At 48.3% G+C, this 24,522-nt stretch overlaps 1 protein-coding gene across 4 annotated transcripts in view; it reads left to right on the top strand.

Moving 5' to 3' along the window:
* MAPDA (N6-Methyl-AMP deaminase) overlaps nucleotides 1–24,522 on the top strand; it is a 486,784-nt gene that overhangs the window by 446,039 nt on the left and 16,223 nt on the right. For all 4 annotated transcript variants that reach the window (XM_069624761.1, XM_069624760.1, XM_069624759.1 and 1 more), the window contains 2 exons: nucleotides 19,088–19,168; nucleotides 19,719–19,857. In XM_069624761.1, coding sequence (XP_069480862.1) covers nucleotides 19,088–19,168; nucleotides 19,719–19,857 — 220 coding nt within the window. The remainder of the gene's footprint in view (nucleotides 1–19,087; nucleotides 19,169–19,718; nucleotides 19,858–24,522) is intronic.

The following is a 24,522-nucleotide window of genomic DNA, read 5'->3' as shown; positions in this document are numbered from 1 at the left end:
GCAATACACTAAATGTATATGCATTGAAGAAGCTAAATATTCTAACTCCACAATCTCGTTTTAAATGTAAGCTGTACCTCTTGTGTTGTCTGGTGGTTGTGAAGCAGTTTTGTATATCCAGTATCACTGCATTCCAGTTGCTGCTATGCAAAGTCACCTTACAACTATACCGATATTTGTCAGGCCTATAAGAAACATGACCGAATTAATATCCAGTTGGTCATGGGTACCCCATGCCTTTAGAGAATGCTTGCTTGTTCTAAACTGAGATGTAAAGGCTAATTCCCCTCTTTACCTTTAATTCAGTGGGTTCAGTTCCCATTCAAAGATCCACGATCCACGTCTGGTGGCCATTTTGGCTTGTTTACATATAAGTGATACCAATCACGTGATTCCACGCTGCTGATTTTACTAATTATATCTTTAGTTAAAGTGCATCAAACGGTTTTAATCCATAAACAGATTCCAGCAGTATCGGTATGGGTACTAGTGAGCGTTTATCCCGTATTTATAATTGTAAAAACTGAGATGTTTAGAGAGCATTGTCACTTGGTGGGTGCTAAATTATACCTGCCATCACATGATCGCAATATGCTGTTCCTCTGAACCACTACACTAAAGAATAAATAATCCAGGATCTTTCAGAGGTATTATATATAGTACTTTGTTAGTGTATATATGCATCCTGAGAGTCATTTTTCATTGTTTGAAACAAACTAAAAATAACATATTACCAGTTTGTCTATGTTTTTGCCACAAGGGCATATTTCAAAATGGTGGCAATTAGCATCACATTGTGGTACGAAGTTAATAATATCTTGTTGTTTTCTCTGAATCACAATATTGCAATACGACATTTGGGTAACACTTGTAGCTACATTGTGTATTGTATTATTATAAAATTAGTGTGCGAACGTGTGTTAAGGTGTTTGTATGTATTTGTCAGACATTAGAGAGCATAATTCCCTCCCGCAACAGTTATAGTATCGGTTACCAATTGTCACAAAACTGCAAATACAGAGGATATTGCCCAGCACTTGTCAACTGGCCCCCTTATGAAATAAATAAAAAAGCACAAACTGGCAAGTTACAGTTTTGCAGATAACACCCAAACAATTTTCAAGATGACATCTTGGAATTCTCATGGACACTGGGCTCACACCACAACCACAAGTCCACGCACCATAATAAGGAATACTTCTGCCACCTATGTACAGTCGGATGTATCATGTCATATCTCGGGTTTCCACACTGGACCCTCATTATAATTTCACTGATCTTGTCAGGAATCAACTACACAAACAACCTGTACTTTGGTATGCCAGATTACCTCACAAAGAAATTACTACAAATCCAATAACAAGACTTATACCAAGACTAAACGGGAGGGTACACATCAGCCCAGCCCGAAAAGCCTCCAATGGCTGGTGAAAGAAATAATCCAATTTAAAGCCCCTTCATCCCACACAGAAACAGCACTGCATGTTCAGAAAGCAGATTTCCTTTCATCAAAAATAACTCTTTACCAACCACAAACGATCCTTGGATCTAGCAAGGACATATTGAATCCAGACACGGTGAGAAAAAAAAATACGTAGGCTTTGTGTTCTCCACCCTCATCAAAATTGCGGAAATGTGTCCGTAAAGAAATCCAGACAGTGTAAGAGCACTTACACTGGGATGGAAAACCACTCACAACCCATCAGAAGACGAATACACCACAACATGCCACCACAATATTTCCACCATTGTACAAGATAGCACCCACCCACAAACGCCATAGACACCAAATAGTTAATAAGGAACAAGTTGATAAAAAACAAAATCGCAACAACCCATTTGCATTGGGCCATCATGCCATACAAGCGAAGCACTTTGTACACCACCACTACCAGATGACCCGGGATTACGCATGGAACTAATGAACAAAAAGAAACACTTGAAATGTTTGAGCTAATATATCCCACAGACACTAGCATAAAGATCAACTCAAAACCAAGCGAGAAACAAAGAATTACAGCACACAGCCATGAGACAAGCTGACCCGCTCAGCAAAGGACCTACCAGAATGAACAAAAGGAATAAAATGCAGAACAAGGAACAAAACTGCAAAAGAAAAAGTGCTTACTCCGTTAATTCTACTCATTTTGGGACAACATGCTTTACAGGGACAACCCATTTAGCAGCACCACCAAGTTCAACCCCTACACAACAAGAAAATCTCACCAGGAAGAACACAACGACAAATTAACAATTAGGAACAAACCTGCAGGAATACTTGAACAGAACCTATCCAAAACACCTGTGGACCAGCACACCACTCAAGCACAGCCAATTAAACCTAAACTAATCCAACTAATACTCTTTGAAACATGACCCAAAACCAGAACAAAGGTAAGAACCTGAGCCCTCTCCCAAAATGTTCTCAGTCACCAAGAGCAATGAGAAAGATCCAAGCACGTAAAAAATAATGTTTCTCGCGAACAACGCCCAAAGAACATAACCCGCTAACAACCTCATGTTTTCTCCACACTCAATACGGCTTTTTACATTTGGTGTGCAGTACAAATTTCAATAACATAACATTCCAAGTGAGAAAGGGTAACTATTCCCATAAAAATGTATTTCAAAGGATTCCGCAGATTCCTCAGCTGATAGATATTCCCTCCAGCTCTGCTGCTTCAGAATTTATTTTTGACAGGGGGCATAGTGGACCTCGACCCGGCCGTCAATCCATCTTGCTTGGTGTCTGGTCGTCGGTTCTGGACGTGACGTCGGGCGTCGTATAAATACCACGTCACCACACCCCAACCTCAGTTCCTTTTTTCCACGTGCTAACACGCTGCTTGGGAACACAGAGCTTCGACTCTCTTGACGTTTTCATCAGAAAACGTACTTTTTTCAGAATCCTTGACGCAAGATGTTGGTCACTCGGGTATCAGGTTTCAAACAGTGTTCCGATTGTGTCACCAAGATGTCCATCACTGACCCACACGAGTTGTGTCTCTGGTGCCTCGTGCGGTTCACGGGACTGACGGGTGTCTGTTGTGCGCCAAAAAGCAACCTAAATCCATTTACAATCGCGCTGCAAAACTCGCTCTGGGTTGACTGCCTTCAAAACCACTGGTGCGGTTGACGGTTCGGTCTTCGGAGGCCAAAACTGAGGGGCACACCCCAGAGAAAGAACACAGGCGTAAGAAGAAGAAACGGTCCCACTCAAAGAGCCACTCTTCCTCGTCCCTAAAGAAGAAAAAGCCTCACTGCGACCACCTGGACTCCCGAGTCGTCGACAGATAAAGGTATGCCATCAGTGAGGTCTACCACCTACCAAGAGTGGGAGGATTTCAAATCCTCAGTGCTTTAAATGTTCAAGAAGCATGCTGCAGTCGGCATGGCTAGGCCCTCCCATGCAGAAGGCCTCTGAGCCAAGAGCACCGCTCAGTATTGCCAACCGCTTTAGTTGCAACTGGCTCAAGGCCTCCAGGACGCCAGCGGTCACCTCTCCAGACCTCGAATTTCAGTAGTCCCAGCCCTAACTTCATAATACCTCTAAATTCAGGGCTAGCGGCTCCAGCTCATCGGAGCAGTCTTAGACTTCCAGGCGGGGAAGACCTTCCCTCCCGAGTAGAGAGTAGTCAGCTTGACAAAGATGGTTGACTTGTTCCGGAACCATGCCACTCTACCAGCGGCTTATTTCCTCTGTTTCCTAGGGCTCATGGCCTCCTGCATTTTTCTAGTGCCGAGGCCAGGTTGCGCATGAGATCCCAGCAATGGCTACTGAGGGATCAGTGGTCTCAGTACCTCAGCTCTCTCTCAGATCTCCTCAGGGTGTCGGAATCAGTCGTCAACGACCTGTCCTTGTGGGCTGACCGCAACAGTCTTTTGGCAGGGGAACCCTTCTGGTCTCCTTGGCGCCGCAGACCTGAGTGGTCACAGATGCGTCTCTGAAGGGTTGGGGCGCTCACTGCAAAGATTTGCAGGTGACCTGTCTCTGGTCAACGACGGAAGCTGGCACAACAACAGGTTGGAGTTGCGAGCAATCAGACTAGCTCTGAAAGCATTTGCCCCATCTCTGCAGGGGAAACATGTCCTCGTTCTGACTGACAACACAGTGGCAATGTCCTCGTTCTGACTGACAACACAGTGGCAATGCACTATCTCAACAAGCAAGGTGGTGTGCACTCCCGCCCCCCCTCTGCACTGAGGTGATGATGCTTTGGTTCTGGTTGCTGGAGAACAGGATCTCAGTCTCGGCAGTTGATCTGTCGGGCACAGAGAAGAACTTGGCGGATTCTCTGAGCAGGCAGAGCACGGTCTTGCACAAGTGGGAAGTGTGCCAGGAAGTCCTAGAGGTGGTCTTCGCTCTCTGGGGTATTTCCAGCGAACGGTGCATTTGGGGGATGTGTTTCTAGTGGATTAGACCTTCCCTCTCCTTTACGCGTCCCCCCCCCCCCCGGTTCCCGTCACTCCATGGGTTCAGCAGAGGTTGAAGAGGTTTCGAGTTAACAGGATCTTGATCGCCCCTTACGAGAACGTGGTACTCCGACCTCTTGGATCTGTCCATCTGTCAACCTCACCGGTTGCCTCGACGTCCGGACTCCCTCAATCTACATGCGTTGCTCTTGAGAGGATGAGATATGATGACTGGAACCTCTCTGAGGAAGTACTTGAGGTGTATCTGGTTACACAAAGAGCATCTACAAGATCTTTGTACGCGTGTAGATGGAGAAGATTTTAGGCATGGTGCAGGGAACGCGAGATTGGCCCCATCTCTTGCCCCACTGCTTCAGTGATGGAGTTCCTTCTGTCACTGGCCTCTGCAGGCCTTCAGGTCACCACAGTCAAAGGTATTTGGCGGCCTTTTCTGTGTTTAAAAGATCCCTCTATCAAGGTTCATTTTTTATGATCCCGGTAATGGCACAATTCCTGAAAGGCCTTGTAAATAAGTTTCTGCCGACTCCCTTTGTTGTCCCGGTTTGGGACCTTAATCTAGTTCTGACATTTTGATGGCAGCTCCCTTTGAGCCTATGCACTCTTGCTCCTTACGGCTTCTCTCTTTGAAAACAGCCTTCTTGGTGGCTATTATATTTGCTGGGGGGGGGGGGGGGGGGTGAGTGAATTACAGACCTTATGCTGTAAGCCACCCTTCCTGCGTTTTTTCCAGGAGAAAGTTTCACTACGTTTAACACCTGGCTTCCTCCCCAAGGTTGTCTCAGAATTCCACTTGTGCAATCCATTAACCTCCCGTCTTCTACCCTCCTCTTCACCCTTGTAAGCAGGAGGAACGGTTACATCGCCTAGACCCGAAGAGGGCAGTGAGTTATTATATCGCCAGGATAACTGATTTCAGGAGAGCTGACCAGCTCTCCTCCCAGGGTTTTCCCGTCCAAGCTCCCGTGTACTGTAAGATGTTGAAACGAAGGAACATAATAAATCTCACCAACTTTTTGTTACCAGTTTTTAATAGGTAGCATCTTGGTGTTGCAGGTTTCAGCCCTTGTAGAGCATACATACTATATTGTATCTTGCTGTAAAGATATGCCTGACTCTTAAACAGATCTCAGACAACTGCTTTCTTATTGAGGCGTTTAAACATCAAATTAACTTCCTCTTTCACAGTGGGAAATTTAATGCTTAATTCATCAAGAAGAGAAAGCGCTATATCTTTTAAACTTGTCATAAAGGTGTTCAATTTATCTAGCTCATTCATGTTCTTCCAAATGAGACTCATAAGGCTTTCTTCCTCCCCTTCCCACATCACTATCTTTATGAACAATTTACAGCACTGAATTTTTCAACAGTGTTTCAAGCGAAATTAGCCCTAATTCACACCTAATAGCCTCCATCGGAGTGGACCCTGGTAGCCCCAACAATGGTTTCCATAATTTTGCTTCCAGTTTTCCAAGATCTTTCATAAACTTTCCCTCAGCTGATTCTAGGGCATATAGTGCATCAGGGGTAATTAACTTTTATATACTTCTAAATAACCTTAGATGGAATGTCATCCCCTACTGGACATATAACCTGTTTCCTGGACATACATATGCAGTAAATGCCTAAAATAGTTCCATGAAAAATGGTGCCAATGTATTGAGGTACCTCTAGCCCACAGCAAGTGCAAGTGCCTGGTACTCCCTTTAGATTTTGCAAACATCCCTTTCCATGACCTAAAGTGTTTTCCATCCTGTCGCATCGCGCTACAGAATGGAAATTAAAAATATTCCTGAGCAGGGGTGGGCTGGGAAGGAGGACAAGGGGGCAATTAAGAGGGCAATTGCCCCCAGGCTGGCTGGGCTGCTGTTGCTCCCGGGGGCAAAGGCTGCAACTTGCAAAATATACAGTTGAAAAAGAGCAAATCCTTCATAGTCCAGCCTGCCTGGAAGGAACAAGGTGCTGCAAAACCCACTTCTGTAGATGGCATGAGGCACTGGTGTTCACCAATGCTGCAAATATCTATGGCTGCCCCCCCCCCCCCCCCCACGTTTGCCTCCACAGTGTGTGTGCATGAGTGAGAAGAGCCTTATGCTCTGGGCCTGCAGGGACACTACACCTGCATGTTAAGCCCCCCCCCTTTGGCCCATCTTTATTTATTTTGTTCTCCAGCATGGGGTCTGGCATGGATTCACATGCTCATGAATATTCCCCGTCGTCAGGCTGGGAATCCTCGGTAAAGAAAAAATCAGTATCAGTTTCATTTCTGATCTGTCTTTCGTAGTAGTAACCAATCACTGATCTCTGCGTCATACTGACCACAGCCAATGACTGCCATCTCCCTAAGCCCCGCCTCTGGCAGCCATCTTCAGATTTTTACCGCACGTTCAAGAGTTGGGAGTCCTCGTGCTTAGCTCTCGAGCTTTTACTGCGTGTTTCGTGCTTTTTCAGGTGAATTTTCACTTTTTTTCGGTTAATCGAGCCTCAAGCTCCACCGTTTCTACTCCCGTTAACGGGTACCCGTTGCGGGATTTTCCTACGCCCCTCAATGGTGAAGATTTCGTTGAATCAACCTCTTGGAGGATTCCAGAAGATTTGCGGCCTACTTCGAGATGGCCCAGGACGCGAGTTCGTCACCCGGACCCAAGCTGTTTCGCAGCTGCCCTGGATGCGGGCTGCAGAATGTGTTTAAGGAGGACGAACATTCGCGATGCCTGTACTGTCTTCATTGGGACAAGACTCATGTAGAGAAGGACTGCCAGTTCTGCAAGAACTTGTCGGAGCGGACCATGAGGGACCGTCGATCTCGTCTCGCCAGCTGGTTGGAGAAGGGCTCGACGGGTGAGAAGAAGAAGAAAGGGTCCGAGCGGGCTTCTAAGTCCTGTGCGGGCGCCCCAGTGACGGGGGCCCAACACCAGGCCAAGCGGCGCGAGTCCGCTGGCTCCGGGAGCGCCGAAAGGTCGGGCTCTTCGGTCGCCAGGCAGGTCGCACCTTCCCCGGCACCGTCAACCACGAGCCAGCGCTCCGGTTCGGGGAAGAGGAAGTCTGAGACCCCGGGTAAGCTTCGGGAGAAGCCCCGTCCGATCTCAAGAAAGGGGGAGCGAGACGTCGCCCCTCCCCCTAAGGAGAAGGCCCAGGACGCACCTAAGGTGGTGAAGGCGCCTACCCAGCAGGCAAAGGCCTCTATCGAGGCGATCGCGGCGACTCTGGCCAAGCCGGCAGAGACCCTGCCAGCGGAGACTGCCTCCGGGACTAGAGTTTCCCTGCCGCCAAGGAGGGAATCCTCTTTTCAGCCCATCGTCATGGCCCCCATGATGGAACAAGGGGGGGGGGCACGGTAGCCTCCTCGAGCTCGGAGTCAGCCTCAGAGGGGGAACTGACCGAGGTCGCGAGGAATCTCGAAGTACATTTCGAGAAGGTTCCGTCCCGCAAGGAAGATCCTCGGGCGATAACCGAGGAAGATGGCGAGGAAGAGCAGCCTTCCCTTCCGGCGCAGCCGGAACCTAGGCCTCAGTATAGCTCGGCGGCCATTTTGTTTGCGATCCAGTCCTTATGCTCTGAGATAAGGACGAGATTACCACGGCCCAGGCCGGAGGACCCGCAACCTGGCCCGTCGGGAAGTCCTCAACACAAACGACGGAGGACCCAACCCTCTCCTTCGCTTGCCCCCGTAAGGCCTGCAGTTCCCTCCTCATCCTCCCACGAGTCGGGAGATGAGGGTGCAGTGGGCTCGATGACGGGTTCTGAGGGCGACGGCGACGACGACAGAACGGGTCTCCCGTCGCACAGGCATCTCCGCCCGACGAGATTGGCTCATTCCATGCCATGATCGCCAGGGCGTCCGAATTGTTCCAGCTCTGCCCGGAGGAGCAGAAAAAGGAAGGTTTCCTCTATCAGCGCCGAGAGGCCAAGAGGAAGACTGTCATCGCGGTGCCTCTAATCGATGACATCTGGGAGGAGGGCCTGTCGGTACTCAAGAACCCCTCCATGGCACCAGCCAAACGGGACCGGTACGAGAAGAAGTACCGGGTCCCCGAGACCGCTCCCCTGTGCCTCAGGGCCCAGCCAACGCCAGACTCCGTCGTCTCGGCGGCGGCGAAGAAGAAAGCGGCGGGGTCAGGAGCCTCAACGTCGAATTCCCCTCCGGACGGCGAGGGAAAGAAGTTGGACGCCATGGGGCGACGGGTCATTTCGTCGTCGGCGGCGACGACGATCAAAGCAGCCAACGCCCTGGCGATCGTGGCCCGTTACGACAGGGAGCTCTGGTTTAAACTGGCCCCCATATTGGACTTCCTACCGGACGACAAGAGGTCCGAGGCCCTGGAAATACTTCAAGAAGGCGAGGTGGCGTCGGACCACGCCATAACGGTGGCAACAGATATTGCCGATACCGGGTTCCGCCAGCTGGGCAAAGGAGTTTGCCTACGACGACGGGGTTGGCTCCGGGCGACCGACTTCCGTCAGGACGTCCAGACCAGGGTGTTGGACATGCCGTTCGACGGCAGCAACTTGTTCGGGAAGGCGGTGGACGAATCCCTCCAAGCCATAAAGACGGACACGGAGACGGCCCGCGCCCTAGGAGCCCTTCAGCAACGATGGCCCTTTCGGAGCTCCGGACGCAGACAGGGGGCCTCCAAGGGATCCAGCGGTGGCTCGTCGTCCTACCGCCAGGCGGCACGCTCCTCGTCTCAGGAGGCCTACAGGGGTTGCGGCAAGCAGGGAGCGCCTCGCCGCCGTCGGCAAGGTGGCCAGGGCGGCAAGGCCACCACCTCCAAGCAGGACTGAACCGGCCGTGGCCTCGGGCCCCCACTGAAGCACCCCGGTGGGAGGCCGGCTGACGAAGTTCGTCGGCGTGTGGAAGTCCATCTCCACCGATCGTTGGGAGCTGGATACCCTGGCAAGAGGACACTCTATCGAATTCCTGAAGAAGTGCCCTCACATTCCACCTGTGGCCAGGAAGGAAAATCACGTCCCGCAACTGCTGTTGGAAGTACGGGCGATGCTCAGGAAAGGCGCCATCGAGCCCGTCCCGAAGAGGCTCCGGGGTGTACTCAAGGTACTTCCTCGTCAGGAAGAAGACGGGCGGCTGGCGCCCCATCCTGGACCTTCGTCGTTTGAACAAATACATCAGGTCACAAAAGTTCAGGATGGTCACCCTCCAGCACGTGCTGGGACAGCTGGAGGGAGGCGACTTTCTATCGTCGCTGGACCTGGAGGATGCATACTTCCACGTTCCCATCCTCAGAAGTCACCGAAAGTTCCTCAGGTTCGTCGTCCAGGGACGCCACTACCAATTCAGAGCACTGCCGTTCGGATTGAAGTCGGCCCCCAGGGTCTTTACCAAGTGCCTAGCACCTGTGGCGGCGCGGCTGCGCCTGCAGGGGATCCACGTCTACCCCTACCTGGACGACTGGCTCATCCGCTCAAGGACGAGGGAACTCGCCGTCGAACACACTGCGAGGACCGTCCACCTACACACAGACCTGGGATTCGCCATAAATTACCCAAAGTCCCACCTGGTGCCGTCGCAGGTGGCCCTGTTTCTGGGAGCGAAGCTCGATACAGTGAGGCGCCTGGCGGCACCGTCGGAAAAACGGACGAAGACCATTCTGGGCAAAGTGCAGCGCCTGCTAGCCACGGACGTGGCCAGGGTGAGGTCCATCAAGTCCCTCCTGGGGATGATGTCCTCTTGAATCTACCTGGTGCGCCTATGCAGTCTACGGATGCGCCCTCTTCAAGAATTTCTCGACGCCCGTTGGACGCAGGCGACAGGCACCTTCGAAGACAGGGTCCCCCTCAATGAGGGGTTCCGGCGGGCGATTCAGTGGTGGGGCGTTCGAGCGCACCTCACGGCGGGCAAGGATTTTCAGACGCCGGCGTACCAGGAGACTGTGACGACGGACGCTTCCCTGGTAGGTTGGGGCACCCACACCGGAGATCTCCACGCAAGAGGCCTCTGGCTCCCGGAGGAGAAGCTCCTGCACATCAACATCCTGGAACTCCGAGCCGTGTTCTGGGCTCTCAAATCGTTCCTCCCGTCGCTCAAGGGCAAGGTGGTGCGGATCTTCACGGACAACACCACGACAATGTTTTACATACGGCAGCAGGGAGGTACCAGATCCCCAGCCCTATCCAAGGAGGCACAGGATCTGTGGCACTGGGCGGTCGCCCAGGGGATGTTCCTGGTTCCCTTCCACCTGGCAGGAGAAAGAAACACCATCGCCGACTCGCTCAGCAGGGAGCTGCGCGCATGTCACGAGTGGGAGCTGCGCCAGGATCAGGTGGATCAACTCTTCCGATGATGGGGCAAACCCCAAATCGACATGTTTGCAACAGCGACGAACTCGGAAGTGCCAGAGGTTCGCCAGCAGGTTTCCCCAGCCGAGTAGCATGGGCGATGCGTTCTCGTTCCCCTGGGACGGCCTATACCTGTATGTGTTCCCTCCGTTGCCGTTGCTGCTTCGACTCATCAACCAGCTCAAGAGGTCCCGGTGCAGGATGATCCTCGTCGCACCGGCGTGGCCGAGGCGGATCTGGTTCCCGGACCTTCTGGACTTGTCAACGTCCCCATCCATCAAGCTGTCGGCAGACGCGGATCTTCTCTCCAGAGAAGGAGGCGCCATCTTCCACCACGACCCGGCGTCGCTGAACCTGCAGGCTTGGCTCCTGCAACGCTAGAGTTTGGAGGGTACGATATACCGGTCGACTGCAGAGAGGTTCTTGCAAAGGCCAGGGCGTCCTCAACTCTCAAATGCTATGGTCACAAGTGGAAGAGGTTCTCTATCTGGTGCCGAGCACAGAAGATCAACCCCCTACGGATTACGGCCCCTCAGGCGCTGCCGTACCTGCTATCGCTGGCAAAGGCTGGGCTAGCCCATGCCTCCATTAAGATTCATCTGGCGGCGATCTCCAGATATACCAGAACCACAGGACGGACGTCCCTGTGGTCCCATCGACTGGTGAAAGAGTTTATGAAAGGACTGTTCCGGTCGTTCCCGCCGGTGAAGGCCCCTGCCCCGGCGTGGGAACTTAACGTGGTGCTGACTAGGCTCATGGTGCCCCCATTCGAGCCGATGCACTCTGCACCGATGAAGTTTGTGTCGTGGAAGACTGCATTCCTGGTGGCCATTACCTCCGCACGACGAGTGGGAGAGATCCAGGCCCTATCCTGCAAAGCACCGTACTTGCCTTTCCATGCCTCGAGGGTGGTGCTTAGGACGCACCCCTCCTTTATGCCCAAGGTGCCGTCGGACTTCCATCTTAACGAGCCCCTGGTGTTACCTGTTTTCTTCCCGTCTCCTTCGTCGCCGGCCGAGAGGACTTTGCACTCGCTGGATGTGGCTAGAGCGCTGAAGTTCTACGTGGACCGCACAAAGAGTTTTCGGAGGACATCACAGCTGTTTGTGAACTTTGGACCTGTGAATCAAGGGAAGGCTCTCTGGAAGTCTTCTATTTCCAGATGGCTCTCCGGCTGCATCATGCACTGCCACCGGTTGGCTAACCGACCGCTGCCAGGCCGTCCGAGAGCCCATTCGACCAGAGCGATCGCTGCTACTACGGCGTTCCTATCTGGTGTGCCCCTGCTGGACATCTGCAGGGCTGCTACGTGGAGGTCGACGCACACCTTCACGAGATTCTACTGCGTCGATCGGGATTCCAGGGAGGAGTCCAGGGTCGGCCAAGCAGTGCTGCGCAACCTGTTCGCTTAAGGTGAGCCTGGTGACGAGGTAAGAGATGCTTAATGTTGAGTTGTTGTATTGCTTAATGTTGAGCCTTTGCCACCTCCCGTGGTTGTGCATGTGTGTACTGCTATGTATTCTTATATTCATGAGCATGTGAATCCATGCCAGACCCCATGCTGGAGAAGGAACAAGTTCCTTACATGTAACTGTTGTTCTCCAGCATGGGTCTGGCATGGATTCACATGCGAACCCTCCCGCCTACCCCTCTGCGGCTCTTCACTTGGTCATACTGCCACTTCACGTGCTACCAAATCTGAAGATGGCTGCCAGAGGCGGGGCTTAGGGAGATGGCAGTCATTGGCTGTGGTCAGTATGACGCAGAGATCAGTGATTGGTTACTACTACGAAAGACAGATCAGAAACGAAACTGATACTGATTTTTTCTTTACCGAGGATTCCCAGCCTGACGACGGGGAATATTCATGAGCATGTGAATCCATGCCAGACCCATGCTGGAGAACAACAGTTAAAGGTAAGTAACTTGTTCCTTCTCCTTCTTGTGTTCTTCCTCTGCCGCCTTGATGTTGCAACTGACCCAGGCCTTCTTTTGCTCTGGGCCTGCAGGGACACTCCACCTGCATGGAAGCACCCCCCCCCTTGCCCTTTTGCCTGTATTTTTTTCTGCTTCTTGTGTTTTCCCTCTGCTGCTGTGGGTCCCTCTCCAGCCTCCTGCCATAAGACCCAGTGTGTGCCCTGATTGGGTCTGTGCCCCTGGGCTTAAAGAGTCTCACCGTGTTGCAGCTGACCTAGGCCTGTTTTTGCTCTAGGTCTGCAGGGACACTTCCCCTGGACAGTAAGGCGCACCCACACCCCTTTTGCCCGTCTTTATTTATTCTTGTATTCTCCCGCGGCCGCCTCTATGTTGCAGCTGACCAGGGCATTCTTTTGCTCTGGGCCCGCAGGGACATTCCACCATTCCATACAGCCATTACTGTACTCCGGTAAAAAAATCAAAAAAACACTTGTATTACCTACTATGATATACTTACCTGCATTTAGCCTAATTGTGTAAACTGGCAGTCTTCTGCATCTGGCCTATTTCCATGGGTTGGCATATTGTTGGCACATAGCCTATTTATGCAGGTTAGCCATGTTTTACATTTGGCCCAATTTACAGGTTAGCCAAATGCTCCCTGCTGCGCCCTGAGATGGGCTTTGTGTATCATCTATATTGTGTTTGATCCTGCTCTCTGAGATGGATTGTTGGGGGCAGGACATGTGCTGCAATTAACTTTTTTTTGCGGGTAGGAAATGTATCCCACTTGGATGGATTGTTGGGGGCAGGAAATGCAGCACACGTGGATGGATTGATAGGGGTAGGAAATAAGTTGCTCCTAACTAACCGTACTAAAATCTTAACATTCTGTATACTCCGCCTAAAACTCTAAACTAAACACAACCATACCTCTACTGCACCACAAGACACATGCACCCCAACATGAAAGAAACAAAAGCACACACAATCATACCTCAACACCACATGTCGGCTACCAACCTAAAACCCACCTAAGCTCAGTGACTAGTTTCTCTGACCTGAAGCTGCCGAAAGCACATCTAAGCTCTCTTGCTCTTCTCCTCCCGCTCAATCCCACTAACAAACTCCCTACAACTCCCCCCTTCCATTGCAGATCTGCCAGAGATCTTACAAGTGGCAACAGTGTGCGCAAGACCCATTAACATTAACGTTTTTCATTGGTTTCATCTTGTAAGAATGCTTCCCCATTGTTGTGGTCAATTTGCTGTTCACAGATTTATTAATTACAAAAAGAGTTTATTGCATCCTGAGTAGCATCCATAGATATTACTATATGTTGGTTATAGCGAAGGCTGTTGGAATATTTGTGGTACTGACTTTCGTGCACAATTGACAAACATTCACAGAAAGATGTACAACTCCGGCATTAAATATTAGTAGACTACAAAGTGAGTCTATACTAGTTTTCCATTGTCTAGGACGATGTTATGTGAACAACAAAAAGCAAATACAAATTAACATAGACACATATATAGATGTATATATGTACAGTCGCAGGAACACAGATCCATCATTCCACACATACACTCAAACACATAACCACAGTCACACAGACCCAAACAAACGCACACCATCTTCCTTGTAACAGGCCGCTCTTACCCCTGCTCCATCACTAGCTCCCAGTTGAACTCCCCTCGCAGTTTCCTCTGTATTGCTGAATTGAAGTGCAAAGCTGGCTTTCCAAGGAAACGGGTTCAAACCCCCACCTTCTACTCTTCACACACAATGTGATCCTTTGCAAATCACTTTAAAACAATTTTCCTTATCTGCCAAAATTAGGAGCACCCAGCCGTGATTTTCATGAGGATGGCAGGTGTGGGTCTTGTGGGAAGGTGGGATGCCAAGTGAGGACCTTATGTTTTGAAGGTGGGTGGTAGGGTTCCACGTATAGGTTTTGTGTTGCTGAGTGGGAGGCAGGAGGCCATGTATGAGTTTTTGTTTGCTGTACCAGCTCATGTTTGGGTATTAGAATGAAGCCACACCCCCTGGCTCAACTCTGGCCCCGCTCTAGCAATGAATTGTACAGCTTTCCCCACCGCCTCACAAACTGAAGATGAGATTGGATGGTAGGAGATGTATCCTGCTGTTAAAATGCTGACTGTGACACCAGGACTCCTCAAATCCCAGCTTTCCCATTTCACCAAATGATATTATCTTGGTGAATTCGTTTTACTATGTATCACTTGGGGGGGGTGGGGGGTATGCGGGGCATGGGTATATAAGAAACCACAAAAAAAAACTAAATATAGCTTGTATCCTGTCCGCATATTATTAAAGGTATTAAGTTGGCTTTCGCTGGAACTTGGGGCAACTACATTGTGGGCTTGGGCCATGGCACCATGGGCCACCAAATTGAACTTGTTCGATTTCGCATGTAGAAAACCCACCACACTAGCAAAAAAGTAAATAAGGGTGTGCCTCCCTTAATAAGCAATAAAGCATTAACGCAATATTAATATAGGTGCAGCAGCAGTGCCACATTCAATTAAATACCACACTGCTGCTGTGTTTTAGGCTGGTTCGTACTGCCCTTCCAAATTTAAATGGCAGGTCTCTGGCAAGATGATTCTTTGCTACTCTGAAAGGGTTGTGTTCTGTCCTTGGCTTCCTCATATCAATTACTATCGTCTTTAATGTCTTTTAGACACCACAGGCTTGAGTAAACATGTAGCCAGGACTTTATAGGTGGCCTCATCAAATGGATACATTTTAGTTTGCATATGCTGTGTATTGGAGTTTATTAGAATGTGATAACCAGGATTACTGTGCCACGAGTATAATAAAAGCAGCAGGACCATCTCTCAGAATGATGTGCAGCTGTAAAGTTCCATAGACATCAAACCATTCATTTGCTGCAGCTTTGGGCAGGCTCTCAACCAATGTTATGTTGGGTCTGAAAATGCAAGAAACAAATCCCTTCCACCATGTAATGCAGGAGTAGAATGAATCATTTCCGTGAGGACGCCGCATGTTCCACAGCACCACCTACTGGCCATCCATGCAAGTTCACCTGCAGTTTAGAGGCACAGAGCAAAGCAATAAGGGTGTGCAGCCCTTAAATGGCATGCTTGAATGTGTGCTCCATATGAGATCAATGCCAGTCTTATAGAGCAATGCTATATTAGAGGTGTGGAGTGAAAAACGGGTTCTAATTTCAAAAGAAAGATCCAAATCCGCTTTCTAATCTAAATCGAACTGCCACACTCCTCGTGCACACGAGTCTGCACAGGGGCTGACAGGTGTCGGCCGGGAAGGAACAAGGGAGTCGCGGGCATCTGAGGTAAGTGCACATTTATGAATGTATGTATGTCTTGTTTGTGTGTTTGCATAGCGTGGAGGGCACGGGAGGGATAATTGTATGTATAAAGGAACACGGGAGGGATAATTGTATGTATAAAGGAAGGAAGAGGGAGTGAAGGTGGGTGTAAGTGTGTTTGTAATTGAAGAAAGGACCAAGGCTACGAGCCTGGGGTAAGGGCTGCACACCCTATACCTAACTAATTAGACAATGTTACAAACAAGTTCATGATATGGTCGTGTAATGTGTTAAGTGGACCATGCCAAACTCGAAAAAGGTCATCAATATACCTGACCCATGCCATAAGTTATTTATGCCAGACCGGAAGTTATAAAATGTGTGTGGTCTCCAATCTGTGCATGAAACGGTTGCCGTATACTGGGCCCATTGTGGCCCCCATAGAGGTTCCTGATGCTTGTAAAAAAAACTGCTGATTCTTGTATATGAAATAGGAGTTTTATGAAAAAAAATTCAACAAGATCATGATAAACTCCTTTGCTGCTCCTATTGGGCCTGCCTGCAGCAGGATCCACTCCATGGCGTCTTGTCTAATATCATGTGGTATACTGGTATAGAGACTGTTGACATAACAGTGAACAAGATGTCGTCATCTGTGAGGTCAGGTATTCTGTATGAGTGGCTGTAGAAAATGGTCTGTGTATGTACCTAGGGGTTAAGGATGCCGCCGGTGGCTGCAAGAATGGGTCTGCATGGAGGATTATCAAGACTTTCATGGATTTTAAGGAGGAAGTAAAAGGTAGGAACCCTTGGGTGTAATATGATAAAATAGGCCTCGGTTTTATTTGAAATCCAATCCATCTCAAATGCCAATTTCGCAATCTCATCTAGGTCTTTACAGATGCTCGCAGTGGGTTCATGATCTAACGATGTGTATACATTGATATCCTCTAGTTGTTTCATACACTCTTCTCGTAAGCCACAGTAGTAATAATTACCAATGAGCCTCCCTTGCATGCAGGGTGGATGGTAATATTAGGGTCTCCGAGTATAAGGACTTAATCTGAGAAAAAATGCACCTTTTAAGATTAGAATATCTTGGTTTACCAAACCATCATTTCTTATGATCTGCAAGTAGTATGTTCTGAAATATTTCTATTGAATGGACGGTTATCAGAGGTACTAAAGTAATTTTTGGTTTGAACTTAGTATAACCCTAGTCAGTTTCAGTGGGATTGTCCCGAGGAGGAAGTTTGGCAAGAAAGACCCTTAACTTCATAAGAAAATAGAATTTAAAAAGGTCGATATTAATGTTGAACATGTTAGTACTATAAGTGGGTACGAACGTAGGCCTTTTCTTCTGCTGAACAGTTGCCACATGGCCATCACTAAGTGTGCCATCATACATACCAATGTAAATGTAAGCATGCAGTGATGTTTTTGAATGCACCGTTTCAAACCTTTTCTAAGAATGACATTGACATGTTTTTTTCTCATTTTTGTCCCTTTTAATGTTTATTATTTATTTGCACTGTTGAACTACCATCTTACGTTGTTTAGTTACAATCACCATTGTATGTCTAAATTTGATATGGTTTTTGTGTCCATTTTATCTATTATCCCCTTTGGTGACACTTCTGCCCCGTCTTGGGACCACTATTATTGCTCCATTGCTTTGTTGTTATAGAACACTTTAGATTTTGCCCTGATGAAGGACCACCTGGTCTGAAATGCATTGGCCTTTGGCATCTGCCATTACCATGTAAATTTGAAGTTGTGTAATATCGTTTTTTATATGCAGACAGGACCATATCATGAACTCTTTTGTAGCATTGTCTAACTAGTTAGTTAGGTATAGGGTGTGCAGCCCTCACCGAGGGCTTGTCGCCTTGGGCCTTTCTTCAGTTAGTTACTGAGTGCCTTGTCCGGAGGGACTACTGGAGGGTTTTCACCCCCTGAGTGTTGGATTTTGATTTAAGAAATTATCGCTTTTGGTTACACACACGAGCTGTGCCCACTCATGTGTTATTTTTCATAAGTGTGTTTGTGTCTCTGTGTGTGTGGGGGTGTTGGAGGGGTATATTTTTGGTGGGGAAGGAAGGGAATTGGGGGGGGGGCAAGTGGGTTTCGGGGTAGTGGGGGTCAGGTGAAAAATAAAATATTGCCAATGTGTGAGAGATCAGCTGGCTGGAAGCGGGGTGGAGGGGTTCTTCCCCAAAAATGACATTTTCGCAATTGAGGGCTGCACTAAATCAGTCGGGTGAGGGGCGGGTCGCTCTTTTTTCTGTTTGGCCTTCAGTATGCAGAAATATCACATAGAACCATATGCCACATACCTTTATGCTTTTTTTTGTTAAATAATGCGATTAACAGTTGAAAGGCTTATTTTTCGGTATGTGGTATCCAGGTATTTATGTGAAGCTTTTCTTCAGGGTGATTCCTGTTGTGCTTGACATATTGCTGAGGGACAGATGTGTGCAATGTTGATAATATGAAGTAAAATGAATTCTGGGATGCACATGGCTTTCACACAGCAATGTGCTAAAGTTACAACATGTCAGTTGCAACAAAAAGAAAATGGAGCACTGTAAACTGCTTTTAATCATCTCCATTCAGTACCTAAGGACAAAGGATGTTTTGTCACTCTTACGTGTCGCCCGCTAACTGTACATTTTAACTATTCCCTGTTATCTCATTTGTACTTGCACGCCCCGTTTCCTTTCCTCCATACTCTTGGGATGTCCCCCGAAATGGGGGACGGGACTTGAGCTTGTTGCTAAGCAGAGTAATCGAATTGTTGTTCTGCACGGGCATGCCGTGGTACGGTACCCTCTGCACGGTACTTCCTCCCCACGCTTTACCCAACTGTCGGTCCCTTTCTCCTTGTCATACAGAGCATCGAGCAGCACATACAAAGTAAGCTGCCTCCACGGCACATGCCAAAGGGGTGTCGATGGTGTCTTGGGGTTTTCACTGCAGACCCACACACTTTGTGTTTACTGTAGTTGGGGATTCACTCGCGCCGAATACCCAATAGATATTAGAAGTAATATGAAGAATGTATTGGTCTTTTATTTTGATATGACGGGGCTTGAGACTAATTATCCTTTCTCTTTTTCCAAGGTCGGGCATGGCAGAGACTATATGGAGATTCTTGGAGAAGCTCAAAGATGTGGTCTTCGGCTCGCCCTGCACATTTCAGAGGTAACAACACAGGTTTCTCTTATGAAAGGTATGACTTCATTTAGAGTGGGCAGTGTAAGGAAGAAGGGTTGGTTGGGCCTGTTGAGTGGGTTGGTTTGTGCTCTAAGCTTTACTTCCTGTATTGTGACCCCACATGGTGTCCCCTGGGCAAATCAGTTTCTGGCTTCCACCTACAACCAAGTGAATGAAGGCTTCATCAGGACAGTACAAAATGTGTAGCGCACGCCTGTGTGTTTAGAGACTCCCTCACTGAGTGAATTATGTGTAGTGTAGCATCAAGAGTGAGCCTCTTTAGGCGTTCTTCCATTCTCTCTTATTTTCTTAGTTGATGTTGATTCCCCTTCTTTCCTAATTTCCAGAAGCGCAGCTAACTTATTTTGCACCCTAATCACCACCTTACAGTATGCAGTTGCAAAGGCTCAAATATCTGTTTCACAACAGTAACAACTGTTAAAGGTCTTATTTACATGTTGCCATGCTAGCCTGCTTGTGTGTGTTAGGCCATGGTTTTACAGTCACTGGTGCCACCATTTCCCGAAACTCATTTCAGATTCCAAACCAGAAGGAGGAGACAGAACTTCTCCTTAGTCTCCCACCAGACAGGATTGGCCATGGCACGTTTCTGAGTTCTGCTGCAGGAGGATCACATGACATGGAAGAGTATGTGAAACGGCACCGCATACCTCTCGGTAAGGTCATAGAGCACACGCAGATTCAATGTTGCCAAACCTGTCTTGAAAGAGAATACAGGGACAGAGCCAATAATCAGTTAAGTAGAGCGTGACAGAAGAACGTTTGAAACTTGGAGGTTTTTCACTTGTCTGGTTCGGAAGCTATAGACATACTTTGCTAATCCTGATTGACGTGTTACCAGCCAGTGCAGATTCCACAGGCAGCCTTTCAAGGGTGCGCCACTGCCACACTTTGGTTCATTAGCGGTTTGGCCATGCTCAAGAATTGACAAAAGAGACAGTTCCATCAGGGCAGGTATTTTTGCACTAAAACCATTCTGAAAAAAATGCAATTGCGACTTTTGTGGAGCACTTTTTGGAAGATAGGTTTGATAAATGGAAGGGTTTTTAGTTGTAAACATTTATCAGTAAGAATTTACCTTGGCTTTACACAATGTTCTTTTTGCAGGCTCTTCAGGAAACTAGAAGCACAGTGTAGAAGAGCGTTCATATGGAATAGATGCCCACACAAATGTAGGGGCTCTTGTCTGAACGAGGCTTGGATGAGTACTTCCCAAAATGTATCAGAGGCTAACCTCATGCTAAGTCTTCCTTACGTTCATAAGTGCCATCATTCCTCTCTCCTGAGGGATTCCAAGTCCTGGGTGTAGTCAATTAGTGCAAATTGTAGAACTAAGTCCCCCTGCTATCTTTCATAAACTGTTCTTGGGCATAGCCAATGGTTCTTACGTAGACATATACTCTCCATGCTTCAGTTTCTTTTTTCATCACAGATGCTGTTGTGTGGACAGTATTTTCAAAATCCGTCCCGTCTACTCCACAGACGTATATATTCAAGCCTCTGAAGGATTACACGTGACTGATGTTTGTGTCCGAGATGCACAGGCTCTGTGCTGCTTAGCCGTGCATCACAACTTCAGTGCCTAACGATCATGGCAAACTGCATCTGAATGGTGGTTTAGCTAGGTGGTGGGAGTGGAGGGAGGGATCATTTTCAGTCCCTAGCTCTTGGGTGAATAGTCACTTCTGCAACGCCAGGTAAAGAAAAGAAGCGCAAGATGGCCATATCAAGAATCTTCTAGTTGACACTGCTCATCTGACTGTTTGAGGCAGAACCCCTAATTTTGTCCATGAGCTCCAACTAAAGTGGAAGGGATTCCTGTACTAATGCTATGTTGATTTATGCACACACCGCTACCACTTTGGGAGCGTCTCCAGGCCCTCACGTGGCTCTGAAAGAAAGAGGACCCGGTTGAATGAAAAGCCAAAAGGCATCATTCCTCTTGAAGACATCCTGCAGATAAAACATGAAGGTTGTTATGGATATATGCACCTCCCACCGCCGCAACCCGAAAAGGATACTTTTCCAGAATTGGTTTCTGGACCGCCATTGCCACAGGCTTTGTATTTGGCACCACTGGGAGATTGGGAAAGCCACAGAAGCGCACCCTCTGAGGCCTATCCAACTCTGACTGATGCAGCACCAGGTCTCCTCCCGACACCAGGTGCTGGACAGATTCCCCCAGTGAGGGACTCTAGGGCATCAAGTTTTATCCCATTGTCCTCGGATCTTTGGTGAGAATAGTCTGAGCCTGCTTAACTTTTTGAGGAAATGCGGAGGACTTGGCTGTGCCTTTTTGCACTCATGAGCCACACCCCTGGCCATAGAGGACTTGGCTTTAGGCCTTCAAAATGAAATGCCAACCAGTTGATACTTGCCCAGATTTGGATTCCCTGTTTCTATTCCCCTTCTTTGCACAAGTTTCATTAAATTGGCCATGCATTAAGTGGCCGACTTCCTTATGTGTCGTCCTTCAGTAGCTCCTGAAATTATCCAGAAGCTTATGGACATCCTGGAGTCAGATATCAAGTAGGTGGTCCTCATCGCCCTATTTTGGGATTCTGAAGAGACTGCTCTCTCTCGTTTTCACATCTCTGGAAGCTTGAGTTTACATGCACCTTAGGCCATTACTTTCACACCATGTGGGACATGGTTAAGCTGACGAACACCGCCTCAAGAGTTTTTAAAAAAAGCCTTTTTTGTGGCGGCATCCAAAGTCAAGAATGCTGCCAAGCACATACTCAAGTCTGGCCTTGACAGTTTGGGGAGTGCCATGAGAAGCTGTGTAGTCATTAGAAAACGCTTGGCAATTCTCACGTGTGGTTTGTGTGCTCAGTGGCGTAACACAACATTAGGGGCCCTCTCTGCGAGCCATGCTGAGGGCTCCCCCGGCCCCCAACTCGGCAACAGATCACAGGTCACGCAACACTCTGGGCCAGCCTAGATTACCACGCTTGTGCAATACGCACAAACGTGCTGCTTCAGGGGTACGCTGCACACTGCGCTAGGAGAAAGATATACATGTGTTTTAATGCATTATACAGCACACTTTGAGAATAATTGGCTAAAAGGCCAAAGTGTTTGCAATTGTTTTGTAGGGTAAAACCAATCCAATACATGTAAGTCACCAACTGCGCACAGGAACATTAATGCTTTAATTAAAATAATGCTTTCCTATTAAAAATGCCATTCCACAATGAAAACATGTCCAACTGACTGCACAATGTAGACCAGTCTATACACCTAATAACATTACAGTAAAGCATGACAGGCCACATTTAGACATACCTAGACTGGTTGCACCAAAATGCCATTCGAAACAATAACACTTATCATGGTTATTTTATCACAGATGCTCAGAAAAATATACAATGCTGCAGTAAGAAACGGCTAGACTGTCAGGACCCAAATGCCAGTCTAGCCAGGTAATTGCACTTCGCAGGACTGCTTTATCAGAGATGCCCAGTTAAAAAAAAGTCAAGCCAAACTAAGAAATGACTAGACTGGCTGCACCAAAATGCCTCTCTAGCCACTAATACCACATATCAAGCCTGCTTAGCCTGGACATGGATGGCCATTACAATGTATTGCACAATCCCTGTCAGACCCCACCGCCATGCACATCCCTTTCTCCCTCCCACCAGGGGACCCCGAAAATCAGCTTCTCGGCCCAGAATTACCTCCACATCTCTTTTCCTTGTCCCAGTGCTTACGTATGAGGCTTCTTGCCTCATGGGTAAGTATTGGGATGAGGAAGAGTGGGGCTAGGAGTAATGAATATTACACGTAACTAAGCCAGGCATTACCTCCATGTCCCTCTACCTCATCCCAGTACTTGTGTAAGTGCCTCATACACAAGTACTGGGATGAGGAAGAATGGGGCTACGAGTAATGAAGATTACCAATAAGTAACCAAGGGATTAAACACAAGTAGTGGCGCAACACCATTGAGCTGACTGGGCTTCAGCCCCACCCTCTCCCCCCTTGAAATTTAGGCTAGGTTGACTCGACCTGGCAGACCTACAGAGCCATTGCTGGACAGAACAGGACAGAGATGATAAACGGCACCTGGGTTTCGCTGTTAACAAAGGCCCATCAATTACTAACGTAAAGCATTTCACTGTTAGTACCTGCATTCAAATACATAATTCTTTAGGCAATTGGAATCTTGAAGTGGGTTTAGTACTTGCATGCCAGGGAAGTGAATGGATAGGGAGGGGACAGGAGACCGCTTATTCTCACAGCAGTCCATAAGTGGTTGCTTTCAAACTTAAAGGAGAGAGTTAACTGCTTGTAACATTGAAGCTGCACTAGAATAGTCTCATTAGAATGCATAAAGAAGTAAGATGCCCCACACAAATAAGTTAGCACCTCCCCCAACATTTGAAGGGTTAGCACCCCCCCCCCCCCGAAATTTAGTTTGTGTTGCTCTCCTGAACACAAGCACGCACACACACAGGCACACCCAGCCATCCATACATTCAAGTGTGTACCCTTTTAACATACAGGCACACCCAGACAGCCACCCATACATATAAGTGTGCACCCATTCACCATACAGGCACGCCCAGGCAGCCACCCATGCATTTAAATGTGCACCCTTTCACCATACACTCGACACGCACAAACAGCCACACATACATTTAAATGTGCACCCTGTCCCCATACACACACGTTTCATGGGGTTGAGGGCAGTCCTATTAGTTCAAAAAGAAATGGTTTCTTTTTGAAGTCACTCCGACTTCATAAAGAAATTATTTCCATTAAGGACCGAACCATAATGGAAATAATTTCTTTTTGAAGTCGAGCTCCCCCTACCCCATGACATGGAGACCTCTAGCCTAGAGGCTTCCATGTTATGGGTTGGGGGTAGCCCCCGGACTTCAAAAAGTCACTTTTCCTTCATAAGGAACTTGTTTCTAACAAAAAAAGATGTTTTTTTCTTTTTAGTGTAAGGGTTCCCCCCTCCCAGGAAATGTACAATAGGTTGATCGATAGGCCCTTTGATGGCCCTTTGATGGAGCACATCTGATCAGTTTAAGGGCTGATGACTCCTTGAATAGTTCAGTACTTCCAGAGTCCACTACTACACCAAAGAAGCCTTGCCCCTACAGGCTGCTCTCTTACCATCCCTCATACTTGAACGCAGCAGTGTCATGCTGGCAATGGGAGTATTTCTAGCCACACCTGTTTGCCACAGTTACATTAGTTCCTTCAGGTCATTCGCCCAAAAACCTGTTTGCAGGGGTGTACTTTCAGCTTCAGAAATCAGTTGTGGGTAACATTTTTTCCTCCATGGGAGTGGATAACCTCAGACCAGT

This window comes from Ambystoma mexicanum, chromosome 11 (assembly GCF_040938575.1).
Source record: "Ambystoma mexicanum isolate Mex_15411 chromosome 11, UKY_AmexF1_1, whole genome shotgun sequence".
NCBI classification, from domain to species: Eukaryota; Metazoa; Chordata; class Amphibia; order Caudata; family Ambystomatidae; genus Ambystoma; species Ambystoma mexicanum.
The sequence above is the reverse complement of the archived record's forward strand: the minus strand, read 5'-3'. Positions and strand labels throughout refer to the sequence as shown.